This window comes from Malus sylvestris, chromosome 1 (genome assembly GCF_916048215.2).
Source record: "Malus sylvestris chromosome 1, drMalSylv7.2, whole genome shotgun sequence".
Taxonomy (NCBI): domain Eukaryota; kingdom Viridiplantae; phylum Streptophyta; class Magnoliopsida; order Rosales; family Rosaceae; genus Malus; species Malus sylvestris.
The window spans coordinates 7353583-7379903 of record NC_062260.1 but is presented as its reverse complement, the minus strand read 5'-3'; the positions used below and the strand labels follow the sequence as shown (position 1 = coordinate 7379903).

At 40.6% G+C, this 26321-nt stretch overlaps 1 protein-coding gene and 2 long non-coding RNA genes across 3 annotated transcripts; 2 read left to right on the top strand and 1 right to left on the bottom strand.

Annotated features, from left to right (window-relative positions):
• The first annotated feature begins 180 nt into the window (after positions 1-180).
• Positions 181-12369, top strand: LOC126618759 (uncharacterized). Its single transcript, XR_007621851.1, has 2 exons — positions 181-383; positions 10212-12369. It is a non-coding gene; the product is annotated as an uncharacterized LOC126618759 (long non-coding RNA).
• A 1425-nt stretch (positions 12370-13794) lies between these two features.
• Positions 13795-14893, top strand: LOC126629819 (uncharacterized). The gene is made up of 2 exons (XR_007625868.1): positions 13795-14515; positions 14685-14893. It is a non-coding gene; the product is annotated as an uncharacterized LOC126629819 (long non-coding RNA).
• A 5607-nt stretch (positions 14894-20500) lies between these two features.
• On the bottom strand, positions 20501-23463 carry LOC126632548 (protein SOSEKI 2). Its single transcript, XM_050302976.1, has 5 exons — positions 23175-23463; positions 22992-23061; positions 22770-22885; positions 21828-22662; positions 20501-21680 (listed from the first exon to the last, which is right to left on the bottom strand). The coding sequence occupies exons 1-5, from the start codon at positions 23371-23373 to the stop codon at positions 21554-21556; spliced, it is 1347 nt and encodes a 448-aa protein (XP_050158933.1). The 5' UTR covers positions 23374-23463; the 3' UTR covers positions 20501-21553.
• Between the last annotated feature and the right edge of the window lie 2858 nt (positions 23464-26321).

Below are 26321 nucleotides of genomic sequence, written 5' to 3'. Positions count from 1 at the left end.
CAAACTAAGTAGGCCTCCTTAATCAACACACAAGAATAAGTTATCAATCAAATAGATAAGTAAATCGTATTCATGTTTTATGAAACAATAACTGAAAGGAATCAGTTCATATTAACATATGTTCATGGCTTCAAATTCACCACTAACTAATAAGAGTTTAGTTCCACATGTTCATATCAATTGAAAAGCAAATTGAAATAAACATCAAAACTGAAACGAAGGAAGAAAGATCTATGAAAACTCCCAAGGATGCAGATGGCTTGCGCACAAGGCCCTCCTTCATCAATGGAATGCACGACAAAGCTCTCATTCTTCTCCAAAAAGGTGCGGCAGAGATGTATATGGATGTAGGATGGTGTTTTGTGATGTAGAATGGTGATTAGGTTTGCGGCAAGGTGTTTCTGAATGGTGTGAAGGGTGGTGACGAATTTAGGCTTTAAAAACACATATATATAGGCACGGCAAAGCTAGGGTTTTCACAAAATCTGATGGGAAAAGGTTAGGGTTTTGGAGATAAAAGGCTTGGCCCATCCAAGGGAGAAAAGAACTAGGGTTTGTGCAGATTTTTAGGCTTCTAGAAGTGTTAGGTGCGGCACAACCCTAGGGGAGATAGATTAGGGTTTAAACTTAGCAGATTTTAAGGCTTAGGGCCTAAGGATTCGGTTTAGGGTTTAAATCAACAAAGAAAAGGATTTTTGGCCCACTTAGTTTCTGGAAAGGATTTGTAGAAACCAAATCCACAAGGAAAAGGGCCTAACAATTCAGAATCCAAGAGGGAAGAAGCTTGAGAGGTGCGGTAAGTGTTGGAACCAAGGTGAAAAAAAATTAGGAAACTTCCAATCCAAGAATAGAAACTTTCAAGAATGGAAACCTCCAACTTTAGAAACTTTGGCTTCCAATTCTGAACTCTTTGTTCTTCATGTTCATTTCTTCATTTCTTGCCTCCTTTGATCTTCAATTCCGTCCATCCATTTGACTCCAAGCATGTGATATCCATTTGATGCTCAAAACTGCTCCAAAAGGCTCCAAATTGCACTTTCTTGCATACTTTGTCATTTGGACCTACAAACACACGAAAATAGCTTAAAACACTATAATAACCACAAACTAACTATAAAAGTGCAAGAAAACAAGCTAACTAAGTCGCATAAATATGCTCCTATCAAATTCCCCCACACTTAGCTTTTGCTAGTCCTCAAGCATAACAAAGCAAACAAAACAAACAAAACATAACCTAAACCTTCCAACATTTGCCTCAGGGATTTCCAATGAAACATGACACATTAAAAATCACTACTCACATAGATTTTAGTTATCCTTACCCTCAAGCGCATACTTAATCACAGTCATCACTTACTATTTCGCATTTAATCACATAAAACAACATTTTGAATGTAGTAACATGCCTTAGAGAATTCCCTCAATTCCTCACCGGATATACACTCTATTTTCACACAGAATTTCTGACTACACTCCCTATACTAGGTATATGTGAGAAGATTGATGTAAATATATAGACTAACACTCACATAAGTTATAAGCGAAGAAAGCACTTTCTGGAATTATTAATGCATGTATATATATATGATCTCACGAACGGAATGCTACTACTTAGACACGAGAACTAGGGATACCATATGCTCATACCAATCCCAAACTCCACATATTGAAATACACAACAACCAAGATTAAAGTCTAAGGGTTGTAATGGGGCTAAAGGTATTGGCTAACAAAGAAAGGTAAGGAAAACAAACGTTCTTAAAGCAAGAGTAAGCAAAGTACTGAAATTAACTTAGAATTCCCTTTAGAATTCAGAAATCAACTTTTAAATACAAGGGAAGATTCATGCAACACTTAGGGTCAAATTCAAGCTTTTTGGACCCTTTCTTCAACAACCAACACTTTAGAGCTCCTTTTCATATATTTTTCAGCTCTTCTTTATTCTTTTCACAACTTTTCTTTTTCCTTTCTATTTTCCACGAATTTTTTTTTTCTTTTTCTTTTCTACCCGTGCCTCTTATAAGACTTTGGCACCTACACACTTTTGAAAACCTTCCCCCTCACTTGTTTTCTAGAACAATGTTGATCAAAAGGAATTCCCTCTAAGTCTTGCTCCACTATACTTTAAGAACAAGGGTGTGGATAGTCCTATTCTAGGCTAGGTAGGGATAATGTGGCTAACAAAGAAAATAGGCTAATTAAGGCTCAAAGGGGTTAAACCTACAAAAACAAATGCATGGAATGAAGGCTTTTTGGCTCTGGTGGTAACTACTAACAACTTCATCCTGTTATATGTTATGCACTCAATTTCAAGTTTTGAATGAAACGGGTATGAGTTCTAGTATTTGGAACTAAAGTGATAAAACGCATTCTTAGTAGCAACCAAGCAAAGAATAATGAGATCATGCAACGACTTTAGAAAACAACAAATCACAGATTAATAACTCTCCAAATAAAGTTTAGGCTCAAGTCTCTCAGGGTTGTAGCGTTAGTTTGAGTTCCTTCCTTCAAGCATGTTACAAAAACTTATTATTTTTTGCTTTTGTGATTACATGTGAATTCGTAAACGTTAACTACAACCAAGCATAAAACAAAGAGTATATCAAACTTCCATCCATGTTTATAACTTTCTTTAACAGTCATGCAATTAAAAATCAAATCCTCATCCTTGTGTTGGAAGGTACCCTAAGACACAAACAAACACACAAAAACAACTCTTTTTGGGTTTTTCAAAACAATTTTTCAAATTTTTATGAGATTTTTGGATTTTTATGTCAAAACACACTAAAATGCACCAAAACAGCTTAAAAAGACTTAAAAACAGTAAGGAACAACTTTGGAAGTTATGGGTGATAAAATCCCACGAATTTGAAATAAAAACACTTGGTTACCCCCCACACTTAAACCAAACATTGTCCTCAATGTTTCAAATATAGACTCACATATATGCAAGCAAACAACACAACTAACAAACACGACAAACATGGCAAAGTAAAAACAAGAAAGGGTAGAGTTTAAGAACGCAAATCTGGTTATGGAGCTCGAATTCCTTCAATCCCTCGTTTGAACACATGGGTTGCCTCCCAAGAAGCGCTTGCTTTAACGTCTTCCAGCCGGACGATACCTCCATTTAAGCTTGAATAGGGCCCACGGCATGGAGGGGTATGTCCTCCACGGCATGCTCCTCAAATGTCGCATAATAGGGCTTCAAACGGTGTCCATTGACCTTGAATTCATGTCTCGTCTTCAAACTTTGAATTTGGACTGCACCATGAGGAAAAACATTAGTAATGACAAAAGGTCCAATCCATTTAGAACGCAACTTACCCGAAAACAACCGAAGACGGGAATTGAAAAGTAACACTTTTTGCCCTATAGAGAATGTCTTGCCACGAATCATCTTGTCATGGGTGGCCTTTGCTTTCTCCTTGTAAATGAGAGCGTTCTCATAAGCTTCCTTCCTAATCTCCTCAAGCTCATTCAATTGCAATTTCCTATGGATCCCAGCGGCATCAATGTCCATATTGAATGTTTTGACGGCCCAATGTGCACGATGCTCCAAGTCAACCGGAAGATGACATAGTTTCCTATAGATTAGCCGAAATGGGGACATCCCAATTGGTGTTTTGTAGGCCGTTCTATATGCCCACAATGCATCATTTAAGCGCAAGCTCCAATATTTTTGAGTTGGTCCCACTGTCTTCTCCAAAATTTGCTTGATTTCCTTATTTGAAACCTCGGCTTGCCCACTTGTTTGAGGATGATAAGGTGTGGAAACCTTATGCGTGACATTGTACTTCTTGAGCAACGCCTCAATGGTTCGATTACAAAAATGGGATCCTCCATCACTAATGAGCACTCTTGGCATTCCAAACCTTGCAAATATGTTAGTTCTAATAAAATCTGCAACCACTTTAGAATCATTAGTACGGGTGGCTTTTGCTTCTACCCATTTCGAAGCATAATCCACAGCAAGTAATATATAAAGAAAACCATGGGAGGAAGGAAATAGACCCATGAAATCTATACCCTAAACATCAAAAATCTCAACAGAATATATAGGATGTTGCGGCATTTGGTCTTTTGATGTTATAGTACCCATTCTTTAACAACGATCACAGGTTATACAAAAGGTTCTAGCATCTCTAAAGATCGTAGGCCAATAAAATCCACATTCTAAAACCTTATGTGCTATGCGTTGTGTGCCAAAATGACCCCCACATGCATAAGTGTGATAGAAAGTTAAAATCGAATGAAACTCAGAATCATGCACACACCTACGTAGAATCTGGTCAGGGCAATGTTTCCACAAACAAGGGTCATCCCAAACATAAAATCGTGCATCCTTCTTGAGTTTATCACGTTGGTGCTTATTTTGGGTGCTTGGGACATGCTTAGTGACCAAATAATTAACTAGATCGGCATACCATGGCTCACTTACCTTAATGGACATCAACTGCTCATCTGGGAATGTCTCTGGGATGGGCACAACATTGGCATCTTCTTCATGCACCATTCGGCTCAAATGGTTAGCCACCACGTTTTCACTTCCTTTCTTGTCCCAGATTTCCACGTCAAACTCTTGGAGAAGTAGCATCCAACGAATAAGCCTTGGCTTGGCCTCCTTCTTTGTGAGCAAATACTTCAAAGCTGCATGATCAGTGTAAACAATAACTTTAGTTCCAAGTAGATATGAATGAAACTTATCTAAAGCAAATACAACAGCAAGAAGTTTTTTTTCAGTGGTGGAATAATTCAATTGTGCATCATTCAAAGTCCGGGATGCATAGTAGATGACGTGTGGCTTCTTGTCCCTCATTTGTCCCAAAACAGCCCCTAATGCATAATCTGAAGCATCACACATAAGCTCAAAGGGAAGGCTCCAATCTGGTGGGACTATGATGGGGGCCGAAGTTAGCTTCTCCTTAAGGTGATTGAATGCCTTCTCACACTCATCATCGAACTTGAATGTCACATCTTTTTGAAGAAGTCGGCAAAGGGGTTGGGAAATCTTGGAAAAATCTTTGATGAATCGCCTATAGAATCCTGCATGTCCAAGAAAAGAACGAACCTCTCTCACCGTAGTGGGAGAGGGTAAGTAACGCACAAGATCTATTTTTGATTTATCAACCTCTATTCCCTTTTCAGAAACTATGTGACCTAAAACTATGCCTTGTTTAACCATAAAGTGACATTTTTCCCAATTCAAAACAAGGTTAGTTTCAATGCACCGGTTTAAGATTAAAGTGAGATTATCTAAACAACCATCAAACGAATCACCAAAGACACTAAAGTCATCCATGAAAACCTCAACAATCGTTTCCACAAAATCTGAAAATATACTTACCATGCATCATTGGAATGTGGCTGGTGCATTACACAACCTGAATGGCATTCGACGATAAGCAAAAGTGCCAAATGGACAAGTAAAAGTAGTTTTTTCTTGATCATCTGGAGCTATAACAATTTGATTATATCCCAAATAACCATCTAGAAAGCAATAAAAAGAATGACTGGCTAACCTTTCAAGCATTTGATCAATGAATGGCAAGGGGAAGTGGTCGTTCCTTGTGGTGGTGTTTAGCTTCCTATAGTCAATGCACACTCACCAACCGGTTTGGATACATGTAGGCACAAGCTCATTCTCTGCATTCTTCACCACGGTGACTCCTGATTTCTTTTGTACAACTTGAACCGGTGAAACCCAACGACTATCTGAGATGGGGTAAATGACTCTACAATCAAGAAGCTTGATAATCTCCTTCTTCACAACTTCCATCATTGGAGGGTTAAGTCAACGTTGAGCCTCTCGAGTTGGTTTAGCCCCCTCCTCTAGAAGTATGCGATGCATGCAAGTTGTAGGGTTAATTCCCTTAATGTCGGCCAATGTCCATCCAATTGCCATTTTATGCTCTTTCAACACCTGAATCAACTTCTCCTCCTTCAATGCCGTGAGTGATGAGGAAACAATGACGGGCAATGTCTCGTCATCTCCCAAATATACATACTTTAAATGGTCCAGCAACGGTTTAAGCTCAAGGACGGGTGCCTGAATCACAGAAGGTAACAACTTGTTAGTAGAAACGGGAATTGGAATTGGGTTAGGAGCCTTACCAAGATGTTGTGGTAATGACTCAAGGGTAGCAACCATCTCTTCTATTTCTGCACTAGGAGGCACGGCATAGGCATCATCATTCTTGCCGTGAGTATGCTCAATTGCTGCCTTTGGTTTGTTAAGTCCCACTCCATGTACTATGGTGGTTTCAAGAGGATCCCTCTCCAATGAGTCAAGGTAGTCCTGCGCCAAAACATCAAATACATCAATAGCGAAACAAGAATGATCATCCTTAGGATATTTAATAGATTCAGAAATATTGAAATCAATAACATCCCTATCAAATTCCATTGTGAGTGTTCCTTTAAACACATCTATCTTGGTGCGGGCTGTTTTCATGAAGGGTCTTCCAAGGAGGATCGGCAAGGATGTGGAATGGCTCGAATCTTCCATCTCAAGCACATAGAAGTCTGCTGGAACTACTAAGTCATTAACCTGCACCAAAACATCTTCCAAAACCCCTTTTGGGTATGCATTAGAACGATCGGCTAATTGAATTATAACGCCATCGTTTTTAAGCTCTCCTAGGTTCATAGATGCATAAATAGAGTATGGCATGACGTTAATGGATGCACCTAGATCTAACATAGCATGCTCAAACTTGGTATTTCCAATAACACAAGGAATTGTAAAACTACCTGGATCTTTGCATTTTGGTGGTAGTTTTCTTTGTAAAACGGCTGAAACATTCTCACTTACCTTTACCACTTCTTTGTTTGAAATCCTCTTTCTTGTTGTACAAAGTTCCTTCAAAAACTTTGCATACCTTGGAACTTGTTTAATTGCATCAAGGAGTGAGATATTGACGTGCACCTTCCTAAACGTCTCCAGAATGTCTTTTTCATCCTCTTCATTCTCAGATTGCATGAATCTGCTAGGAAAAAGAGCATTTAGTGGAATAGAACTTGAAAAATTCGAATTAGGACTTACCTTGGTCGAATTGGATGGTTTGGGAAGTGTAGGAGTGCACGGCAAGGTTGTTTCCTTCCTTACCATGGGTGTGTTTTGGACATCCTCCTCTTGTTGCAGCTTTTCGTCCTTTGTTTGGGCAAGTTTGGATAGTTGGGAGTCCGTTCCAACTTCTTTTCCACTTCTCAACGTGATGGCTTTAGCAGTTTTGAACCCTCCATTAGGATTCACAATGGTTGAACTAGGGAGTTTTCCTTCTTCTCGAAACTGCCCCATGAACTCTGAAATCTACCCTATTTGCCTCTTTACTTCACTTATCTCCTTGGCTTGATGTTGTTGGCCCTGCGTTAAAGAATTTAGTAATTGAAGAAGTGTATCATTATCTAGTGACGAACCTGAGTTAATTTAGGCAGATTGTTGTGGGACTTGTGGTGGTGCATATGGCCTTTGAAACACCCCGGGTGGTGTTTTCCGAAATCCCCTTGTTGGGCAGGTTGTTGTGGCTCTCTCCACTTGAAATTGGGATGATCTCTCCACCCCGGATTGTAAGTGTTGGAGTATGGATCGTTTCGTGGCTGACTTTGGCTCCCAAAACCCACGACATTGGCAGATTCCCACCCTCCATTCTCAATCAATTGAGGGCATTGGTCATTAAGATGTCCTTGCATAGAACACACGCCACAAACACTTGGTCCTTGTATCTTCATCCCTTCGGCCATCTGAGATATAATAGAAGTGAGGTTAGTTAATTGTGATTGAATGTCAGACATAGAACTTACCTCATTAACTTGATGCCGTGGGGGGTCTCTTTGTCCAAGCCCTTCGTATTGTTGTGCATTTAGCGCTTGGTTGGCAATTAAGGTTTTTGCAGCCATTGGTGTTTTGTCAACCAATGCACCTCCCGCTGAAGCATCTAGCATTTGTCGCTCAATTGGAAGAAGTCCTTCATAAAAGTATTGAAGTAGAAGTTCTTCTTTCATTTGGTGCTGAGGACATGAGGCGACAAGAGCCTTAAAACGCTCATAGTATGCTGGAAAGGACTCTCCTTGGCTTTGTTGAATGTCACTAATCTTCTTCCTCAAGAGAATGACTCTCAAAGTGGGGAAGAACTTCTCTAAAAACACCTTCTTCATGCTTTCCCAAGAAGTGACCGTCCCAAGTGCTAATTCATAAAGCCAATCTTTAGCCTTTTCCACAAGAGAGAATGGAAAGGCCTTCATCATCAAAATGTTCCCATCGACATTGATGGGTGTCATGCTCGAACAAAGAACTTCGAACTCCTTGAGATGCTTGTTTGGATCTTCCATGGACAACCCATTGTATTTGGGAATGTGATGTAACAAGCTTGACTTCAATTCGAACTCGTTGGTCTTGCCTTGAGCAGCCAAGGGGTATTGAATGCAAAGGGGTGCGGCATTGGCCAACCCTGAGGCCAAGAGTTCTTTTATTGTACGATTATCCACTGCCATGACTTCTTCTTCTTCTTCAAATTCAGATTCGGCCTCTGAACTTGAACTAGGTGGATTAGGTTCTGGTTGCTTCCTCTTTCTTCTCAAAGTTCTTTCAAAATCGTCGTCGAACTCCAAGATATTTGCACTAATGTGTTGAGAACTACGAGTCATAAACTAATACCTGAAACAAGGAAATAAACACAATCAGCAACCAAGTATTAAGGCACGGTAGAAACACAAAAAAACACACACACAAACTCACGGATAAACATAAAAGAAAATACAAAAGACACGACACAAACAAGGGATTAGCAAGTTTGCTAATCCCCGGCAACGGCGCCAAAATTTGATGTGAAAATTACTTGACACACAAATTAAACCCTATTGATGACAATTGTAGCAAATATGTAAGTAGGGATCGTTCTAAACTGGGGATTAACTAGGGCTGCTAATCTACTCAAATTAAACTCTAAAACACTAAACTAGACTTAAAAACACAAAAATAGACTCTATAGACTCTAAACTGACCTAAGACACTCAAATCTGCAAAACTAAGTGAAATTGACTCAATTCTAAACCTAACAAGTGATTTGGACGAAATTAAAACCTACTTTGACTCAAAAGATTAAAAGAAAACAGATTGTAACTTAACTAACTCAGAAAACACTTAAAAGACTCAAAACAGCACAATACCAACAATTAGACTCAAAACAGATTCTAGAGATGAGATTGGACGAATTTAAGACTAAACTAAGACCCAAACAATGTTTATGGACTAAACCTAACCCATATTGACTCAAAAGACTCTAAAGAACCTAATTAGGACAGATTCTGACCTAATAACATAAAACAGAAAAGGGTGTTTGATTTATGACGAAATTGAATTAAAACTAAATAGATTGCAAATCAAAGTAAACTAAAACGAAATTGAGATGAATTCAAGAGTGAAAAGATAGTTAGAGGATCCTTCTCCACACATGAACATATGCAACATAAATCAATTTCCAGTATTGTTTCTTTAAACCATGAACGACAATGCCCCAAATTAATCGTGAATGCACAAATTAACTATCAGATTTCCCTAAATTCATTGAATTGGATGAATGCATGCAACAACCCAAATTATTCTTCTCAAGTTCCCTATATGAACAACATGATAGAGATACATTCAAAGATCATTAAATTCCATGCAAATCATAAGCATTGACAAGACAATTATAACTATGAACTGCATGATACTTTTGCCAAGAATCTACTTAACACGATTGTGACTAACAATCTCCACTACTTGTAATTATAAATTTCTAACGATTAGGTGAAAGTCCCTTATAATTTAGCATCAGATTCAAGCATGCAAACTAAGTAGGCCTCCTTAATCAACACACAAGAATAAGTTATCAATCAAATAGATAAGTAAATCGCATTCATGTTTTACGAAACAATAACTGAAAGGAATCAATTCATATTAACATATGTCCATGGCTTCAAATTCACCACTAACTAATAAGAGTTTAGTTCCACATGTTCATATCAATTGAAAAGCAAATTGAAATAAACATCGAAACTGAAACGAGGGAAGAAAGATCTATGAAAACTCCCAAGGATGCAGATGGCTTGCGCACAAGGCCCTCCTTCATCAATGGAATGCACGACAAAGCTCTCCTTCTTCTCCAAAAGGTGCGGTAGAGAAGTATATGGATGTAGGATGGTGTTTTGTGATGTAGAATGGTGATTAGGGTTGCGGCAAGGTGTTTTTGAATGGTGTGAAGGGTGGTGACGAATTTAGGCTTTAAAAACACATATATATAGGCACGGCAAAGCTAGGGTTTTCACAAAATCTGATGAGAAAAGGTTAGGGTTTTGGAGATAAAAGGCTTGGCCCATCCAAGGGAGAAAAGAACTAGGGTTTGTGCAGATTTTTAGGCTTCTAGAAGTGTTAGGTGCGGCACAACCCTAGGGGAGATAGATTAGGGTTTAAACTTAGCAGATTTTAAGGCTTAGAGCCTAAGGATTCGGTTTAGGGTTTAAATCAACAAAGAAAAGGATTTTTGGCCCACTTAGTTTCTGAAAAGGATTTGTAGAACCCAAATCCACAAGGAAAAGGGCCTAACAATTCAGAATCCAAGAGGGAAGAAGCTTGAGAGGTGCGGCAAGGGTTGGAACCAAGGTGAAAAAAAATTAGGAAACTTCCAATCCAAGAATAGAAACTTTCAAGAATGGAAACCTCCAACTTTAGAAACTTTGGCTTCCAATTCTGAACTCTTTGTTCTTCATGTTCATTTCTTCATTTCTTGCCTCCTTTGATCTTCAATTTCGTCCATCCATTTGACTCCAAGCATGTGATATCCATTTGATGCTCAAAACTGCTCCAAAAGGCTCCAAATTGCACCTTCTTGCATACTTTGTCATTTGGACCTACAAACACACGAAAATAGCTTAAAACACTATAATAACCACAAACTAACTATAAAAGTGCAAGAAAACAAGCTAACTAAGTCGCATAAATATGCTCCTATCATTAATCCAAAGGTTCTTGAGTCTATGATATAAAGAATGGGGATTAAAGATTAATATTTTTCAAGTTGCAGCCATGAACCCTAGTTCCATGAATCTCAACACTGTTGAATCACTCACTGGTGTCAACTATAAGAAATGGAAACAAGAATTGGAAATCATTCTGGGTGTCATGGATATGGATTTAGCATTGAGAATTGAGGAACCCCCACTACCTGTCATTGGAAGCACTTCCAGCTAAACATCAAAGAATGGAAAGTGACAAAAATCGAATCAAATCTTGCTGATGATAATCAAAAGAACAGTGACTGATGTTGTTCGTGGAGGATTCCCAGAGGCAACAAATGCAAAAGAGTTCATGAAATCCATTAAGGAGAAGTACAAAGAGTACGAGAAAACTAAAACTGGCAACCTCATGAATTCACTCACTTCAATCAGGTATGATGGTGAAGGAAGTGTACGTGAATATATTCTCAGAGTCATCGACATTGCTGGAAAACTCAAAAATGTGTACCAATTTCTCAAACCTTTTTGGTCAATGTAATTATGAATTCACTCCCAGATTCCTATACTCAGTTGAAAGTTTCTTACAATGCTTTGCAAGAAAAGTGGTCAATGTAAACTCTATTTCCGTTGGGGAGGAAGTGAGAATTAAAAAGGAGAGAATTGAAAAGGGTGAGTATGTGAACTATGTCGAAGGTCATACCAAAAACAACAGGTCCGAGGGTGCCAGGAAAGAAAATGCTAGAAATATTCCCCTCTCTAAAAGGACTTTCAAACTTAACAATTCTACAGTTTTCAAATGTTATTTTTTTTTTCAAATGTTTTTTCTTGTTTTAATCCAATTTAACTGAAATGCCTAGCAGACCTTGGTGGCTTGATTCGAAATCAAAGTCTTAGTTAGCAATCAAAGTCATGGCAATAGTAACTGTTAGGCTAAATTTATATTTGGTTTTTGCTTAGAACTTGATAACATGGTTTATGTATCTTCTATTAGAATGAAATTAGTTTCAGTTTCGAGGTTGGATTTGCTAGGTTTTTTATTTTACTTTGAATAATAAAGGCTTCAACATTTTTTATTTTACAATTTTTCTCATATATGCACCAGTTCTTTATGTGATGGTATATTCAAATTTCAATTAAATAAAACTGAAAATATTTTCAATGTTGAGAAAGAAAACCACACGACCAAAGAAATCTTCAAATTTTTGGGACATGAGACTTGGTCATATTTCAAAACCTAGAATGGAACTTTTGATTAAAAACCAAATCTTGCCTCCATTGAATTTCAACCATTTGAATTTTGTATTGATTGTGTCAAGGGAAAAATGACAAACAAAAAAAAAGAGGGTTCAACTAGGAGCAAACAACTTTTAGAAATAATCCATAGAGATATTTGTGGTCGTTTTCCCACACAAATAATTGAAGAAAATAAATATTTCATAACTTTCATAGATGACTTTTCACGCTATTGTTACATTTATTTGATTTCTGAAAAATCAAAAGCCTTAGAAGTTTTCAAGATTTATACTATGGAAGATACATACAAATTGGCTGACCCCCCTGGACTCTTTGCTTTATTTTCAAGAATATGGAATTGTAGCTCAATATACCAACCTGGTACACCCGAAAAAAACGAAATGGCTGAGAGAAGAAATAGAACCCTAATGGACATGGTAAGGAGTATGATTTGTAGTATTAATCTACCAAGTGCTTTTATCGAATTGGTGATGGACAATCATGAAAGCACTAGAACTAATAAATTCATATTTGAGGAAGATGGGGAAATGGGGAATAATGTAGAACAATCACCGAATGCAGCACCAATGATTGAATTTCCAAATCAAGTGGAAGAAAGTGAGGGTAATTGTAATGATGATTATGTCATTCAACATGGCAATTGAAATATTGATGTGTTGTTGCATAGTGAGCAGTAAACTAACGATCATGCAGGGTACGTGGAGATGGCAGCTCCAAGTGACAATGACCACCGACTGGAGCATGGCACTGAAGTTGGGGTGTTGTTGAATGATGAACAACATGCAGGAAATCAGAAAGCACAGGTGGAGGAAGCAACTGCCGATGGTAGCAACCACCGACTAAATTGACCAGTCTTGGCAGTCGGTGATGTTCCACCGCTTTTGAGGAAATCAAATAAGGTAAGAAAGTTAACATTCTCATCAGATTTTGAGTATTTGGCAAAGTCAGATTTTAATTTTAGAGTTCGATGATCCTGGGACTTTCAAACAAAGTCATCTGGAGTCCAAAAGCAAGCAAATGGTTAGAATCTTTGGAGTCTGAAATGTCATCAATGGAAGAAAACAGAGTATGGGAACTAGCGGAACCAAGAGAAGGCATGAAACCGATAGGTTGTAAGTAGGTGTTTAAAACCAAGAGAGACTCAAAGGGAACTGTGTAGAGACATAAGGCCAAATTGGTGGCCAAGGAGTTCACTCAAAGAGAAGGTATCGATTATAAAGAAACTTTCAGTCCAGTATCAACGAAAGATGCATTCAGAGTAATTGTGGCGATGGTGGTACATTTTGACTTGTTTAAAAATGACTCTCTTAAATGGTGATTTGGAGATGAAAGATTTAGGTGAGCCCTCTTATGTGCTAGGCATCAAGATTAAAAGAGAAAAAAAAAAAAAAGGATTGTTAGGGTTGTCACAAAGAAGTTACACTGAGAAAGTTTTAAAGAGATTCAACATGTCAGCGTGTGGCACAACTGAAATGCCTATATCAAAGAGTGATAAGCTAAGCAAGAAGCAATGTCCCATAAATAATTTGGAAAAGGAAACGATGAAGGATAAGCTTTACACATCATTAGTAGGGAGCTTAATTAATGCTCAGGTTTGTACTAGGCCAAACCTAGCTTTTACCATCAGTGTTTTAGGGAGATTTCAGTCTAATGCAGGAAAATCACACTGGAATGCTGGGAAGAGAGTTCTACGGTACATGTAGAAAACTAAGTCCCATATGTTGGTTTATAAGAAGACTGAAAACTTGGTCTTAGAAGGATACAATGACGCAGACTTGGTTGATTGCCTATATGATTTGAAATCAACTTCAGGCCATGTGTTTATGATGGCTAATGGAGCTCTCTTGGAAGAGTACCAAGCAAGACATCGTTGCATTCTTTAACAATGGTGGTTGAGTACTTGTCTTACTGTGAAACTGTGAATTAGGAACTTTGGTTAAAGAATTTTATCACTGGGCTTTGTATTGTTGACTCAATCTCAAGACTCATTCAGCTTTACTGTGATAAACAATAAGAGATCCAATGCTACAAGGAACTTGGAGATTAAGTTTCTAGTTGCTCGTGAAAAGGTGATGGATGGTTTGGTTAAAATTGATTATTTGGAGACAGGTTCTATGATTGCAGATCCGTTGAACAAGGCCATTCCAGTGGCAGTATTGAAGAAACATATAAGGAAAATGGAAGTGCTGGAAATTTTTGGTACTGCAGAACAGTGGGAGCTTTGATCATGTTTAAGATATTTGTTCTTGGACATTGGTTGATTCAGGTACTTTTTGGAATATGAATTAAAGTATTTATGTTTAGATCATCTTAACTAATAAAGTATTATGTTGCTAGTTGCAAAGGTTTCCTAGAAATTGCAGTGTTATAGTTATGATACAGATACATTATGAAAGTGTATTTTGGGTGACAATTTGTTTGAATTGTTGCAACAGAAAAGCAACTTAAGGGTCTCAGTGCGAGAGAATAATGTGGACTAGTTTACTGGTCTTGGAAGGAGGACCATAATGCAGGTGTATTACAGAAGCATTCGTATTTGCATCTTGTATTATTTTTCATGTCTTAATGGAGTTTCATGTGTTTGATGGTTTCATGATAGTAATTTTGGGGATAATGTTTATATATTGGAGCATGACTTCCCTTTAGTTCTTCATGAATGCTAACTTATGACAGAAACTTGTTGTTATTGGGGTTTTGTTAATCATATTCTCATGGCCATTCATGTATGATTTCTTTTTAGAGCTTCTCATTTGTCTAACACGTGCTTAAGGGATCGAGATCATATGAGATTAGGATTGATTGTAGTTGTAAGCTATCAAGTGTCACGGGATGACTCTTTAAGCCTTCCGCCCGTGCGGCACTTAGACTTGAATACCTCGATGAACAAGCTAAGTAAGCCTTCGAAGCCTCGCTTCCCCGGATCGAATCACAAAGAAAGCTAAGATAGCTTGGAGAATGCTAAGATCACTTAGAAGATGGGAGAAAGGAAGCTTTGTATTGAAAGTTAAGAGAACTTTACAATTGCTTACAATTCTTGGATGGTTTGGCCAAATGGCCTTACCTCCTATTTATAGGCCTAAGTCACCTCCTCAATGGAGGGTTCTAGAATCCCCTACTTACATCCAAAAATATCTAGCATAGTTCTAGATACAACTTGCCTAATCTAGATTATTCTAGGTGAGGCTTAAATATGTACACTTGTGTGGAATGTTCCGGAATGCTCTAAGATTATCTTGAATGCTCCGCCACGTTCTTGATTTCTCCGGGACGTTCCAGAAGCTTCCATGAAGACATGGCTTCATGGGCTTGGCTTCATGGGCTTAGATATATGATGTCTTGGGCATTTTCTTTGTTTTTAACATGCGGCCCGTGACATCCTCCCCCACTTAAGCCGTCGACGTCCTCGTCGACTCTTGCCTCTCGAATGTCTGAATCAAGTCCTTATATTGCCATAAGGACGTCTCCTTCTCCCATGTTGCTTCGGAGTATGGTAGCCCCTTCCATTTGACAAAGTACTCCACATGCTTTGGTTGTCTTGGTCGCACCACGACACGCTTGGCTTCAATGCTCTCCACTTCTTTGTCAAATGCCTCCGTCATCAAAGGGGGTGCTCGATGAGACTCACCTCGACTTGGTTCCTCATTGTCCGCATGATAAGGCTTCAAGTTGCTCACATGGAACACTGGGTGAAACTTGAGGCGGGGTGGGAGTTCCACAACATACGCGGCTTTGCCAACCTTCTTGATGATAGGGAATGGTCCCTCATATTTCCGCAACAAGCTCTTGTGCAAGCCACGAGTACTCTTGTGCTGAGACGCATTGAGCTTCACAAAGACTTGGTCGCCGGTTTGGAACTCCACATTCCTTCGCTTACGATCCGCCCATTTCTTCATCTTCTTTGAAGCCTTCTCCAAATGAGCTCGAGCAAGTTCGTGGGCTAATTGCCACTCCTTAGCGGTTTTGAAAGCGGCTGGACTATTCCCCGTGTAGCCAGTCACGATCGTGTTCGGGGTCAAGGGTTGTTGCCCTATAGCCAACTCGAACGGACTTTTTCCCGTCGACTCCGAACGTTGCAAGTTATAAGAGAATTGGGCAACATCAAGTAACTTAGCCCAATCTCGTTGATTGGCACTAACATAGTGCCGCAAATAAGTCTCCAACAATGCGTTAACCCGCTCCGTTTGTCCATCAGTTTGGGGATGAAAAGCTGTGGAGAAGTCTAACTTTGAGCCAAGTAGCTTGAAAAGCTCCTTCCAAAATCTACCCGTGAAGCGAGCATCTCGATCACTGACTATGCTCCTCGGGACACCCCAATACTTCACCACGTGCTTTAGAAACAAGCGTGCAGCTACTTCGGCTGTGCACTCCACAGGTGCGGGTATGAAAGTGGCATACTTGGTGAATCTATCGACCACGACGAAGATAGATCCACATCCATCAGACTTGGGCAAATGTGTGATGAAATCCATGGTTAGACACTCCCATGGTCTTGATGGGGTGGGAAATGGTTCCAACAGTCCTCCCGGTTGCCTTTGTTCCACTTTGTCTTGTTGGCACACAAGACAAGTCTTCACGTATGAATCTACATCATCCCGCATTTGTGGCCAATAATAAGCGTCGCTCACCAAAGCCAACGTGCGGTGAGTGCCAGGATGTCCTGCCCACATTGAGTCATGGCACTCCTTAAGGATTTCTTTCCTTAAGCTTCCCCACTTTGGGACGTAGATCCGCTTGCCCTTGGTGTATAGCAAGCCGTCCTCAAGCCAAAACCTTCTTGTCTTCCCATCCTTGACAAACTCCACAATGTTCTTGGCTTGGACGTCATGTGACAAACCTTCTCGGACACGATCCAAGAGATGGCTTTGCGGCTTGAATACCGTAGCCATTAACTCTACTCGTCTGCTTAGAGCATCGGCCACCACGTTCTCCTTTCCTTGCTTGTACTCTAGCTTGTAATCAAACTCCGCTAAGAACTCTTGCCACCTTGCTTGCTTAGGTGTGAGCTTTTGTTGGGTTTGAAAGTAGCTAGTGGCAACGTTGTCCGTCTTGATGACGAATGGGGTACCAAGCAAGTAATGCCTCCAAACTCTAAGGCAATGGACGATGGCGGTCATCTCCTTTTCATGGGTCGTGTACCTCTTCTCAGCATTGTTTAGCTTGCGACTTTCATAGGCTATCGGATGTCCCTCTTGCATCAACACTCCTCCTATGGCAAAGTCGGAAGCATCAGTGTGCAACTCGAATGGCTTACTAAGGTCGGGCAACCTTAGTACAGGCTCCTCCATTAGGGCCTTCTTCAACCTCTCAAAGGCCTCTTGACACCGGTCCGTCCATTCCCATGCCTTGTTTTTCTTAAGAAGGTCTGTTAAGGGTGCCGCTATAGCTGAATACCCTTTTATGAATCTCCGATAGTAGTTGGCTAGCCCCAGAAAGGATCGTAGTGTTGGTACCTTGGTCGGCGGTTCCCACTCTTGAATGGCCTTGATCTTGCCCTTTTCCATCATAAGTTTCCCCTCCTTTATCTTGTGGCCGAGAAATTCTACTTCTTTTGTGGCAAAGGAGCATTTCTCCTTCTTGACATAGAGTTCATGCTCCCGAAGGGTCTTGAACACTATGCGCAAGTGCTTGACGTGCTCCTCCAATGTCTTGCTATAGACAACGATATCATCAATGTAAACCACGACAAACTTGTCAAGATAAGGATGGAATACCTTGTTCGTCAATGTACAGAATGTTGCAGGGGCATTGGTCAGACCAAATGGCATGACTTTATACTCGAACGCTCCATATCTGGTCACCATCGCCGTCTTCGATTCGTCTCCAGGGGCTATCCTCACTTGGTAGTATCCCGATCGAAGATCTAACTTTGTGAAGTACCTTGCTTCACCAAGTTGATCGAATAAGTCGGCGATCAACGGAAGTGGGTACTTGTTCTTGATGGTAATCTTGTTCAATGCTCTATAGTCGATGCACAACCTTAGGCTACCTTCTTTCTTGCGTTGGAATAGGACGGGTGCACTATATGGGGACTTGGAGGGTTGGATGTAGCCAGCATCAAGTAGTTCGTTGAGTTGCTTCCTCAATTCCTCCAACTCGGGTGGCGACATCCTATAAGGTGATTTGGAGGGAGGCTTAGCACCAGGCTCCAACTCAATCGCATGGTCGACCTCTCTCCTTGGTGGCAACTTCTTTGGCAATTCCTTAGGCATCACGTCCGCAAACTCCATAAGGACGTCTTCTACTTGTTTCGGCAAAGGCCCATGCTTCTCCCCTTCATTCAACATTAGGGTTGCAAGAAATGTGGCCTCGCCTTTCTTCCAAGACTTGGCAAATTGAATTGCCGACAAGTGTTGGGTGCACTTCTTGGCTTGCCTTTCCAATGGCACTAGGCAAGGTTGTCTTCCATCGGCCAGGATACAGAAAATATTGTAGAAAGGAATGGGAAAGGCTCGTACCTTGTCCATGAACTCTAACCCAATGACTACGCCATAGTCGTCCATCTTGACTATAGTGAAGTCGATCTCTCCCTTCCATGCGCCAATGTCTACTTGTACATTGCGCGCAACTCCAACAATGGGGGTGGCGTCGGAATTTACCGTCTTCACACTACCAGGCTCCTTTGTGACTCGGAGGCCAAGCCTTGCGGCTTCCTCCGACGTCATGAAGTTGTGTGTTGCTCCCGTGTCCACCAACACACGCGTCGTCTTGTCACCAGTCTTGACGTCGACGAACAATGATCCTCCCCCAACTTGAGCCTTAGGTTGTGGGAGGGTTGTCTGGATGGCATTCAGTAGACGGATGCATCCCATCGTTGCATCGTTACTCTCCTCGGCCTTGTCTTCCTTGAAGGCCATGGCCTTAAGGGCCTTCTTTTGTGGGCAATCTCGCATCATGTGAGGGCCGTCGCATAGGTAACAAGTGGGTTGCCAAGACTTACCTTTGCCTTTGTCATGCTTATCGGCTTTCTTCTCCTTCGGTTTGCTTGTCTCGGCCTTGTCCTTCGACTTATGTTCTCCCCCACTTCTCTCATGGTTACCCTTCTTCCCCGTGGACTTGGAATCACCTTGGTGGCTTGATTTAAACTCAATCAAGGATTCGGCAGCGGCAATGGCATCAGACAATGTTTGCACATGTCTCCTTTGTAGTTCGAGTTTTGCCCAATTTTGCAATCCACTCATGAAGTACATGAGCTTGTCTTCCTCTAACATGTTGGGCACCTCGAATAACAAGCTCACGAAGGCGTTGACATAGTCTTTGACGCTCCCCGTTTGCTTGAGCCACCTTAGTTTCTCCTTGGCTTCGTACTTGGCATTTTGGGGATAGAAGTGCAGCATAAGATCTTTCTTAAACTCATCCCAAGTGGTGAGAGAGAACGTACCTTGCTCAATCTCCATGCTCCGACGACGCCACCACATAAGGGCATTGTCAGCTAAGAACATGGTTGCCGTTGAGATTTTGGACTCATCATCTTCAAGCTTCAGGTACTTGAAGTATCGCTCCACGTTCCACACGAATGTGTCGAGCTCCTTTGCTTCCCTCTTCCCATTATAGGATTTGGGTTTAAAGGAGTCGATTACCTTGGAGTCCAACGACTTGATTTCCCTCGACCCTTGCACGAATTGCTTCACGACTGCTTCTTTACAAAACGCCACATCTCCCTTGAGTTCCCTTGTGTCCTTTATCTCTTCTTGAAGCGCCACAAACCTTGCCTCTATGTTGTCAAGGTGAACCTGGACTTCCCTCCGCATCTTGTCTGCCATGGTGTTGAGAGCGCCAAGGAGCTCATCTCGTAGCCCTTCCACCAAGCCACGCAGTTCATCCTTACCATTGTCCACCATGGTTTGGATTTCCTCCTTGTCGACAACATCCTCATCAAGTCGAGTATCGAACTCGAGTATGGTTCGTTCCACCTTCTCGAGTCGCTCCTCCATGGTCTCCATCGATGCTTGCAAGTCCTTTAACTTTGGCTTGCTCTTGGCAACGTCTTGGACCTCGGCAGTACACTCCCTTAGATCGGAGACTCCGGACACCATCTCTCCACTTGCCATATCCTACTTTCCTTCAAGTGATTCACGAGCTTGGCTCTGATACCAGTTGTCACGGGATGACTCTTTAAGCCTTCCGCCCGTGCGGCACTTAGACTTGAATACCTCGATGAACAAGCTAAGTAAGCCTTCGAAGCCTCGCTTCCCCGGATCGAATCACAAAGAAAGCTAAGATAGCTTGGAGAATGCTAAGATCACTTAGAAGATGGGAGAAAGGAAGCTTTGTATTGAAAGTTAAGAGAACTTTACAATTGCTTACAATTCTTGGATGGTTTGGCCAAATGGCCTTACCTCCTATTTATAGGCCTAAGTCACCTCCTCAATGGAGGGTTCTAGAATCCCCTACTTACATCCAAAAATATCTAGCATAGTTCTAGATACAACTTGCCTAATCTAGATTATTCTAGGTGAGGCTTAAATATGTACACTTGTGTGGAATGTTCCGGAATGCTCTAAGATTATCTTGAATGCTCCGCCACGTTCTTGATTTCTCCGGGACGTTCCAGAAGCTTCCATGAAGACATGGCTTCATGGGCTTAGATATATGATGTCTTGGGCATTTTCTTTGTTTTTAACATGCGGCCCGTGACACAAGGAATGTATGTGGACTGATATATAGCTAAAGTAATTCTGATTTGAGTAGATATATCTATAAAGATATGAATAATATGGTTTCGTGGTGATAAGGATTACATGATGGGAAGTATTCTTATCAAACACCACCATTTAGGATACAATAGGGTCCCCCGCTCTCACACTAATTACGCTCAAAAGATATATATCGATCTTACATTCATAACCCAGAAGAATCGCGATCTTAACTTTGCTATACCCGAGGATGAGTATCCAACCCAATCTGTGGCTTGGTGGTGGCACGTCTACGCAACGTTCACAAGAAGGGCAAAAATATCCTCGTCGGCCAACCATTTGGCCGAAAAGGAGAAACAAGTAAATCTTCTTTCTATACTAATTTTTATATATGAAGAGGATGGTATACCCGGTTGCATGCATACTTCTTGTTCTGATTACGTACCGCAACAAACCCATGGATATAAGGAGAGTCGCAGAGGGAACCACACCACCCGTCGTTTTCAAATTAATTCGAAGGAAAGATTTCACCTTTCCCAACAGCTTTTACTTTCCACCCAACAGTTGCCATAATTCTTCATAACTATAGGAAGCCAAAGTAAAAGTAAAACCCCTGACCAGTGCTGGTAATTACATATTTGTTGGGTCATACAAATTATAAGGCTTAACAATCATTTTTTGCTTTGTTTTGATGCAGCAGAAGAATATAGTTTACGAGGAATGCACTTCCCTTTCACCGCTGCTTTCTCTTTCTTCTCTTCTTCTACAGTTTCTGAAACAAACCCAGCCTTGGTGCTCCTAGTCAATATATTAATCAAACACCAAAGTTAGTTAACACATTAAAGGTATCGAGAACGTGCTAATTATATATATATTATGCAAATTCGGGACTACATTATTTAATTAATCACTTGACCCATATGCATGAAAATCGTTGTCACTTACCTTTCTTCGTTGTAGGAATTTGATCTTTTAAGCCCAGGCCTAGGTTCAGCCAAAACTCGATCTTGGTCTTTCATGGCGTCCACAATACTCCCACTAAAATACTCTTTCTCCTCTGCCTGTAAATTCCCAAACCTTGGATTCTCAGACATGCATTTAATCATGTCCTCCTCCGCGGCCACCGCCACCTTCACTGCAGCCTTATACACAACCTCTTTCCGGAAGCTCTCGCTGCTCTTCTTCACATGATCTGTCGCTGTTGTGTGTTGCTTCAGACTCACACATGGTGCATTTTTTGCTTTGGATACTGCTGAGCTCCCGCAAGCTATGAGCTGAAGCAAAACAGAGTTCTTGCTCTGCAGTGCTGAGGACTTGGAATCCGAAACCACAACTGGGTCGCCGTCCTCGAACCATGTGGACAGATTGGTGCGCTGGCTGGGCTGATTTGATGCTATATTATTAACTGATGGGGTTGGAGTTGGAGGAGGAGGCGGTGATGACTCGGGGTGAGTTGACACAGTCGGGCTTTTGCGGGTTTGTGGAGGGTCTTCTAGTTCGTCTGTGGAGACCCCTCTGGAGCAGCGAGAATGGGGGGTGGTGGAGCTGGTGTAGCTTGTTTTCTCATCCTCATAGTCCACCAGTTCTTGTTCTTCTTGTTCGTCCTCAGAGTCTTGGTCTTGACCCTCCTCCTCCCGATACTTGTCTGCTTCTCGATGATGATGATCATGTCCTCTGCTTCGAGTCGGAGCGAGTGGAGATCTCCTTTTGGACCCAAAGTTTGAGTCTTGCTGCTGCATCATCTGTTGGTTGCTACTCATTTGCAGTTGATCTAATCTTTCTACATACAAGAATTATTAGGGAACTTTTAGTACATCATCTAAAAGAGTACAATTGTTTTAAATGTTAATAATGTAGGTAGTTAAACGGAAACAGACAGAGAGGGACCTGCAGAGCAGCCTTCAACTAGCTCTGATCCCTTGAGTACATACTCAGCTCCTTCTGCTGGATAAATTATATCGTTTTCGGCTAAATCGTTCCACACATAACCACTTTTGTAGCTCCTAAAAAGATAAAATACATTAGATTAGCCTCAAAAGATAAAAATATAACGAAAAATCTACGTACTCCGGGTAGTAGCTACTACTGCAGTTAATCAGCAGTGCACACCTTTTGCAAGACCAAGAGTACAAGGCGGGCATGCCTTTGCCTCTAAGAGCAGTCAGCCGATCCATTACATCTACATTTGCATAGTCGCATGGAAATATATTAGCAATAACCAAGGAAAATAAGAGACAAAAAACGAAGAAGAGAGATTTGTAGCTGGTAAAGAAATTGATTATTTAATTTAACCTCTCAAACGAAGCGGGTGATTGGCCAAGTGGGTGATTTCCATGTAATGAGGATGCTCGAGATGGCCATTTCTTGAGAGATAGTAGACAACTTGAAGTTTTTTTATGGCTCTTGGTGGCTGCTGCATAACTTCGGCTCTGTCTGTGCTGCTTTCTCTCAATTCTCTGGTGATGGTAGGTCTTCTGAAACGAACATCCATGTTATATATTCAGATATTCTTCTTCTTCTACTCTGCTGGGCGGTGGCTGGCTCCGTAATTTAAATTTCTCGTCCTTGGTGGTTGAGAAGTTTACGAATCGAACACCACCCTTTATAACAGGGCAGTAGATCGGGCAGCTCCTAAAAAGTCGTGAACAAAGTTCAATTTTTACTATAAAATTAATTAATATTACAAAAAATAATCTAATTTACTTATAAGTTCATGTAATGTCTTTCCTTTTATTATTGTTAAATTCATTTTCAACATGATGTGTGACAAATTTTCAAATATAATACATAAACAACATGTACAACAGGTGATGTAGCATATGTAGCCATTAAATTTTACGAGATAATATGCTCTGATATCGTAATAAAAAAAAAAGAAATTTCATAATAACCTAAATTGACCGTACGAAAAATTTATTTATAAATATATGTAAATTCTCTCTTCCGTCAATATAAAATTCGTTAGGTACAATTGCAGAATGACACTGACCTACTTTGGATGCTTTAATTTTGACTTTGGGTTTGCTCTGATCCCAAAAAGAGACAAAGGGATCATGAGATGAGATCGCTTTTGCAACCACAATTTGGTGAGCTTTTTGTTTTACCACTGCATTCCATGATCCTTTAACCAAGATATACATGTGTGTGTGTGTGTGTTTATCTTTGGATTAAGTATTATTGTTAAAATCTATTAATTTTTTATATGCAAGATCTAACCATTAGTTTTTTGGATTACAAAATAGTATGTATTATGAAGAAAAAGATGCACACATGAACCTTTTTGTAAATTAATTTAGGTGATAATCAAGTAAAAGTGACTCTTTATTTGACCATGTCGCATAAATTGGACAATATGATATGTTATAAGTAGTGTGAAAAATTAAGAACAACATTATTAGATCATAACATGCACACATGAACCTTTTTGTAAATTAATTTAGGTGATAATTAGTCAGAATGACATCAATTCCTTTAATTAGTTACTTGATACCTTTAATAATGATTAATCAAACAGTAATTGAGTAAGATCACGGGCCGAACAATAGGCTCTTGCAATTTCAACCGTGCATGCTGTGTGTTTGGAAAAGGATCATCTCCCCTTCTAATATATTTCCCCTTCTAATCTCTTTCTTATTCTCTCCTCCTACTTGAACTATTACGATCAAATCACATCAACATTTTATATTGATTTTTCTATTGAGACAAAGGATAAAAAGCTAAATGTGAGAGGAGGGGAGAGAAGAGATTGGAAATAAGAGGAGAGAGAATCCTACTACTGTGTGTTTATTGTGGAGCCAAAAATCATACATGGATTATTTTCCCAGAAGGACAAGACTGCCCCTATTAAATAGCGAGGAGCAGCCTCATTCACCACGCGCAACTAAGGTAGAGCAAACAGAGATTAACGACTGCTCAAGGCATCCCTGCCCATAGGAAAAGTCAAAGGTATTTATGATAAAATAATTTCTTATTCTTATCATACGTATATTCCTAATCGGAGAAGATCTCTTTCAAGTAAGTTATCCTAGTTCCATTTATTTAGGATATTCACCTATTTATTTTAAGATATTTATTTACAAATATCTTAGAATATTCCACCCAAAATACCACCTAGGGCCAGCCACCCCTAAACCCTAGAGGGCCTGCCCATGCTCTTCTCCTCTCCTACAAATACTCTATTTATCTCCAAAATTCAGTAAGTTTTAGCTACCCTTAAAGAGGCTTTTTGCTTCCCACAAACACTCAAACACATTCTTTTCAAAATTCTAACTTTGGCATATGAGATTCTTCTGCCAAAGCCCCCCCCCCCCAAAATTCATCGTGGGCGCGTGAGGCTTTTAACCTTAATCTTAGGTGTTATTATTTTGCAGGTGCAGATTCGTCAATCAAGGAAAGGTGAAAATTTGCATCCATAAATTAGTGCTTTCATTAAGAGCTCTGATTCGAAGCCTCGAAGAAGACTCTCACTTTCAACTTCCTTTGTTTGTAGATCCACGACTACAATGGCAGAAAATTTAGAAACCACAACCAATGGGACCTCTTATGTTGAAGGACATGGACCAACCAATGGAGATCGCGACATGGCTCCACGCTGTCGCTCCTCGAGGCTTACCACGGTAAAGACTGTACCTTTGCCACCATGACGTACCATGGCCATGCCAGCATCGGCAAATGTCGTTATAGTGGCCTACGGGGCAGCCTTCACTCAACGCGAGGAAACCTTAGGGCATGAAGCCCACAACGCAAGCAGCTAGTAGGTCCAGACTGCTGTTGGCCCTTGGCAGTAGCCTTTGATACCTACCACCTTCACTTGGACGTGAGCAGCCTAGACTGAGGCAGCCCAAGCAACGCCAACCAAGGTGGCCCAACACCCATGTGCCCAAGGGTATTTTCACCCCACATTACTACAGATCTGACCTATCCTGGCTCAAGCTTTGCACCTAGAGTCTATTACATTTCCATAACTCAAGCAGACGTTTACCGTCCCGCTCTTCCATTTCAAATAGCAAACAACACCTATCCCAACAGGTCGTCGAACGGACAAGCGCCCTCGTGCAGCAAATTACCTTGGTGAATCAGCTCTGGCAAAGACTGAGATGCAGCATGCCCTAGATGAGGTGTCCCAAGGCAGGACAAGGACATGCAATGATGTTTCTCTCCAACGATATCCCGGTAAGCAACCCCTCGATCAACCAAGAATCGAGTGTTCTGGCAGTGTACACTCCCGCATGGGCCCCCGAGATAAAGAAGAAGTATGATCATCTCCTCAACATCAAGAAAGATCCAAAAGAGTCGCTCTATGACTATGTTAAGAGGTTCAAGGCAAAGAAAGCAAAGATAATCGGTTGCAACGACTCGATCGCCAGCGTAGCCTTTCAAAAGGGACTCCTAGCAGATCATTCCTTTTTTTGGAGAATTGATCATGAAATAATGCTTGAC

Bases quoted from the DNA above. Each gene is read 5' to 3' on its own strand.
- LOC126632548 (XM_050302976.1), bottom strand. From the start codon at position 23,373: ATGGATGTTCGTTTCAGAAGACCTACCATCACCAGAGAATTGAGAGAA. The intron at 22,886-22,991 runs GTGTGCACTGCT...TTATCTTTTTAG, and splicing joins TACTCTTGGTCTTGCAAAAG to GAGCTACAAAAGTGGTTATG. The intron at 21,681-21,827 runs GTAAGTGACAAC...TATATTGACTAG, and splicing joins AATTCCTACAACGAAGAAAG to GAGCACCAAGGCTGGGTTTG.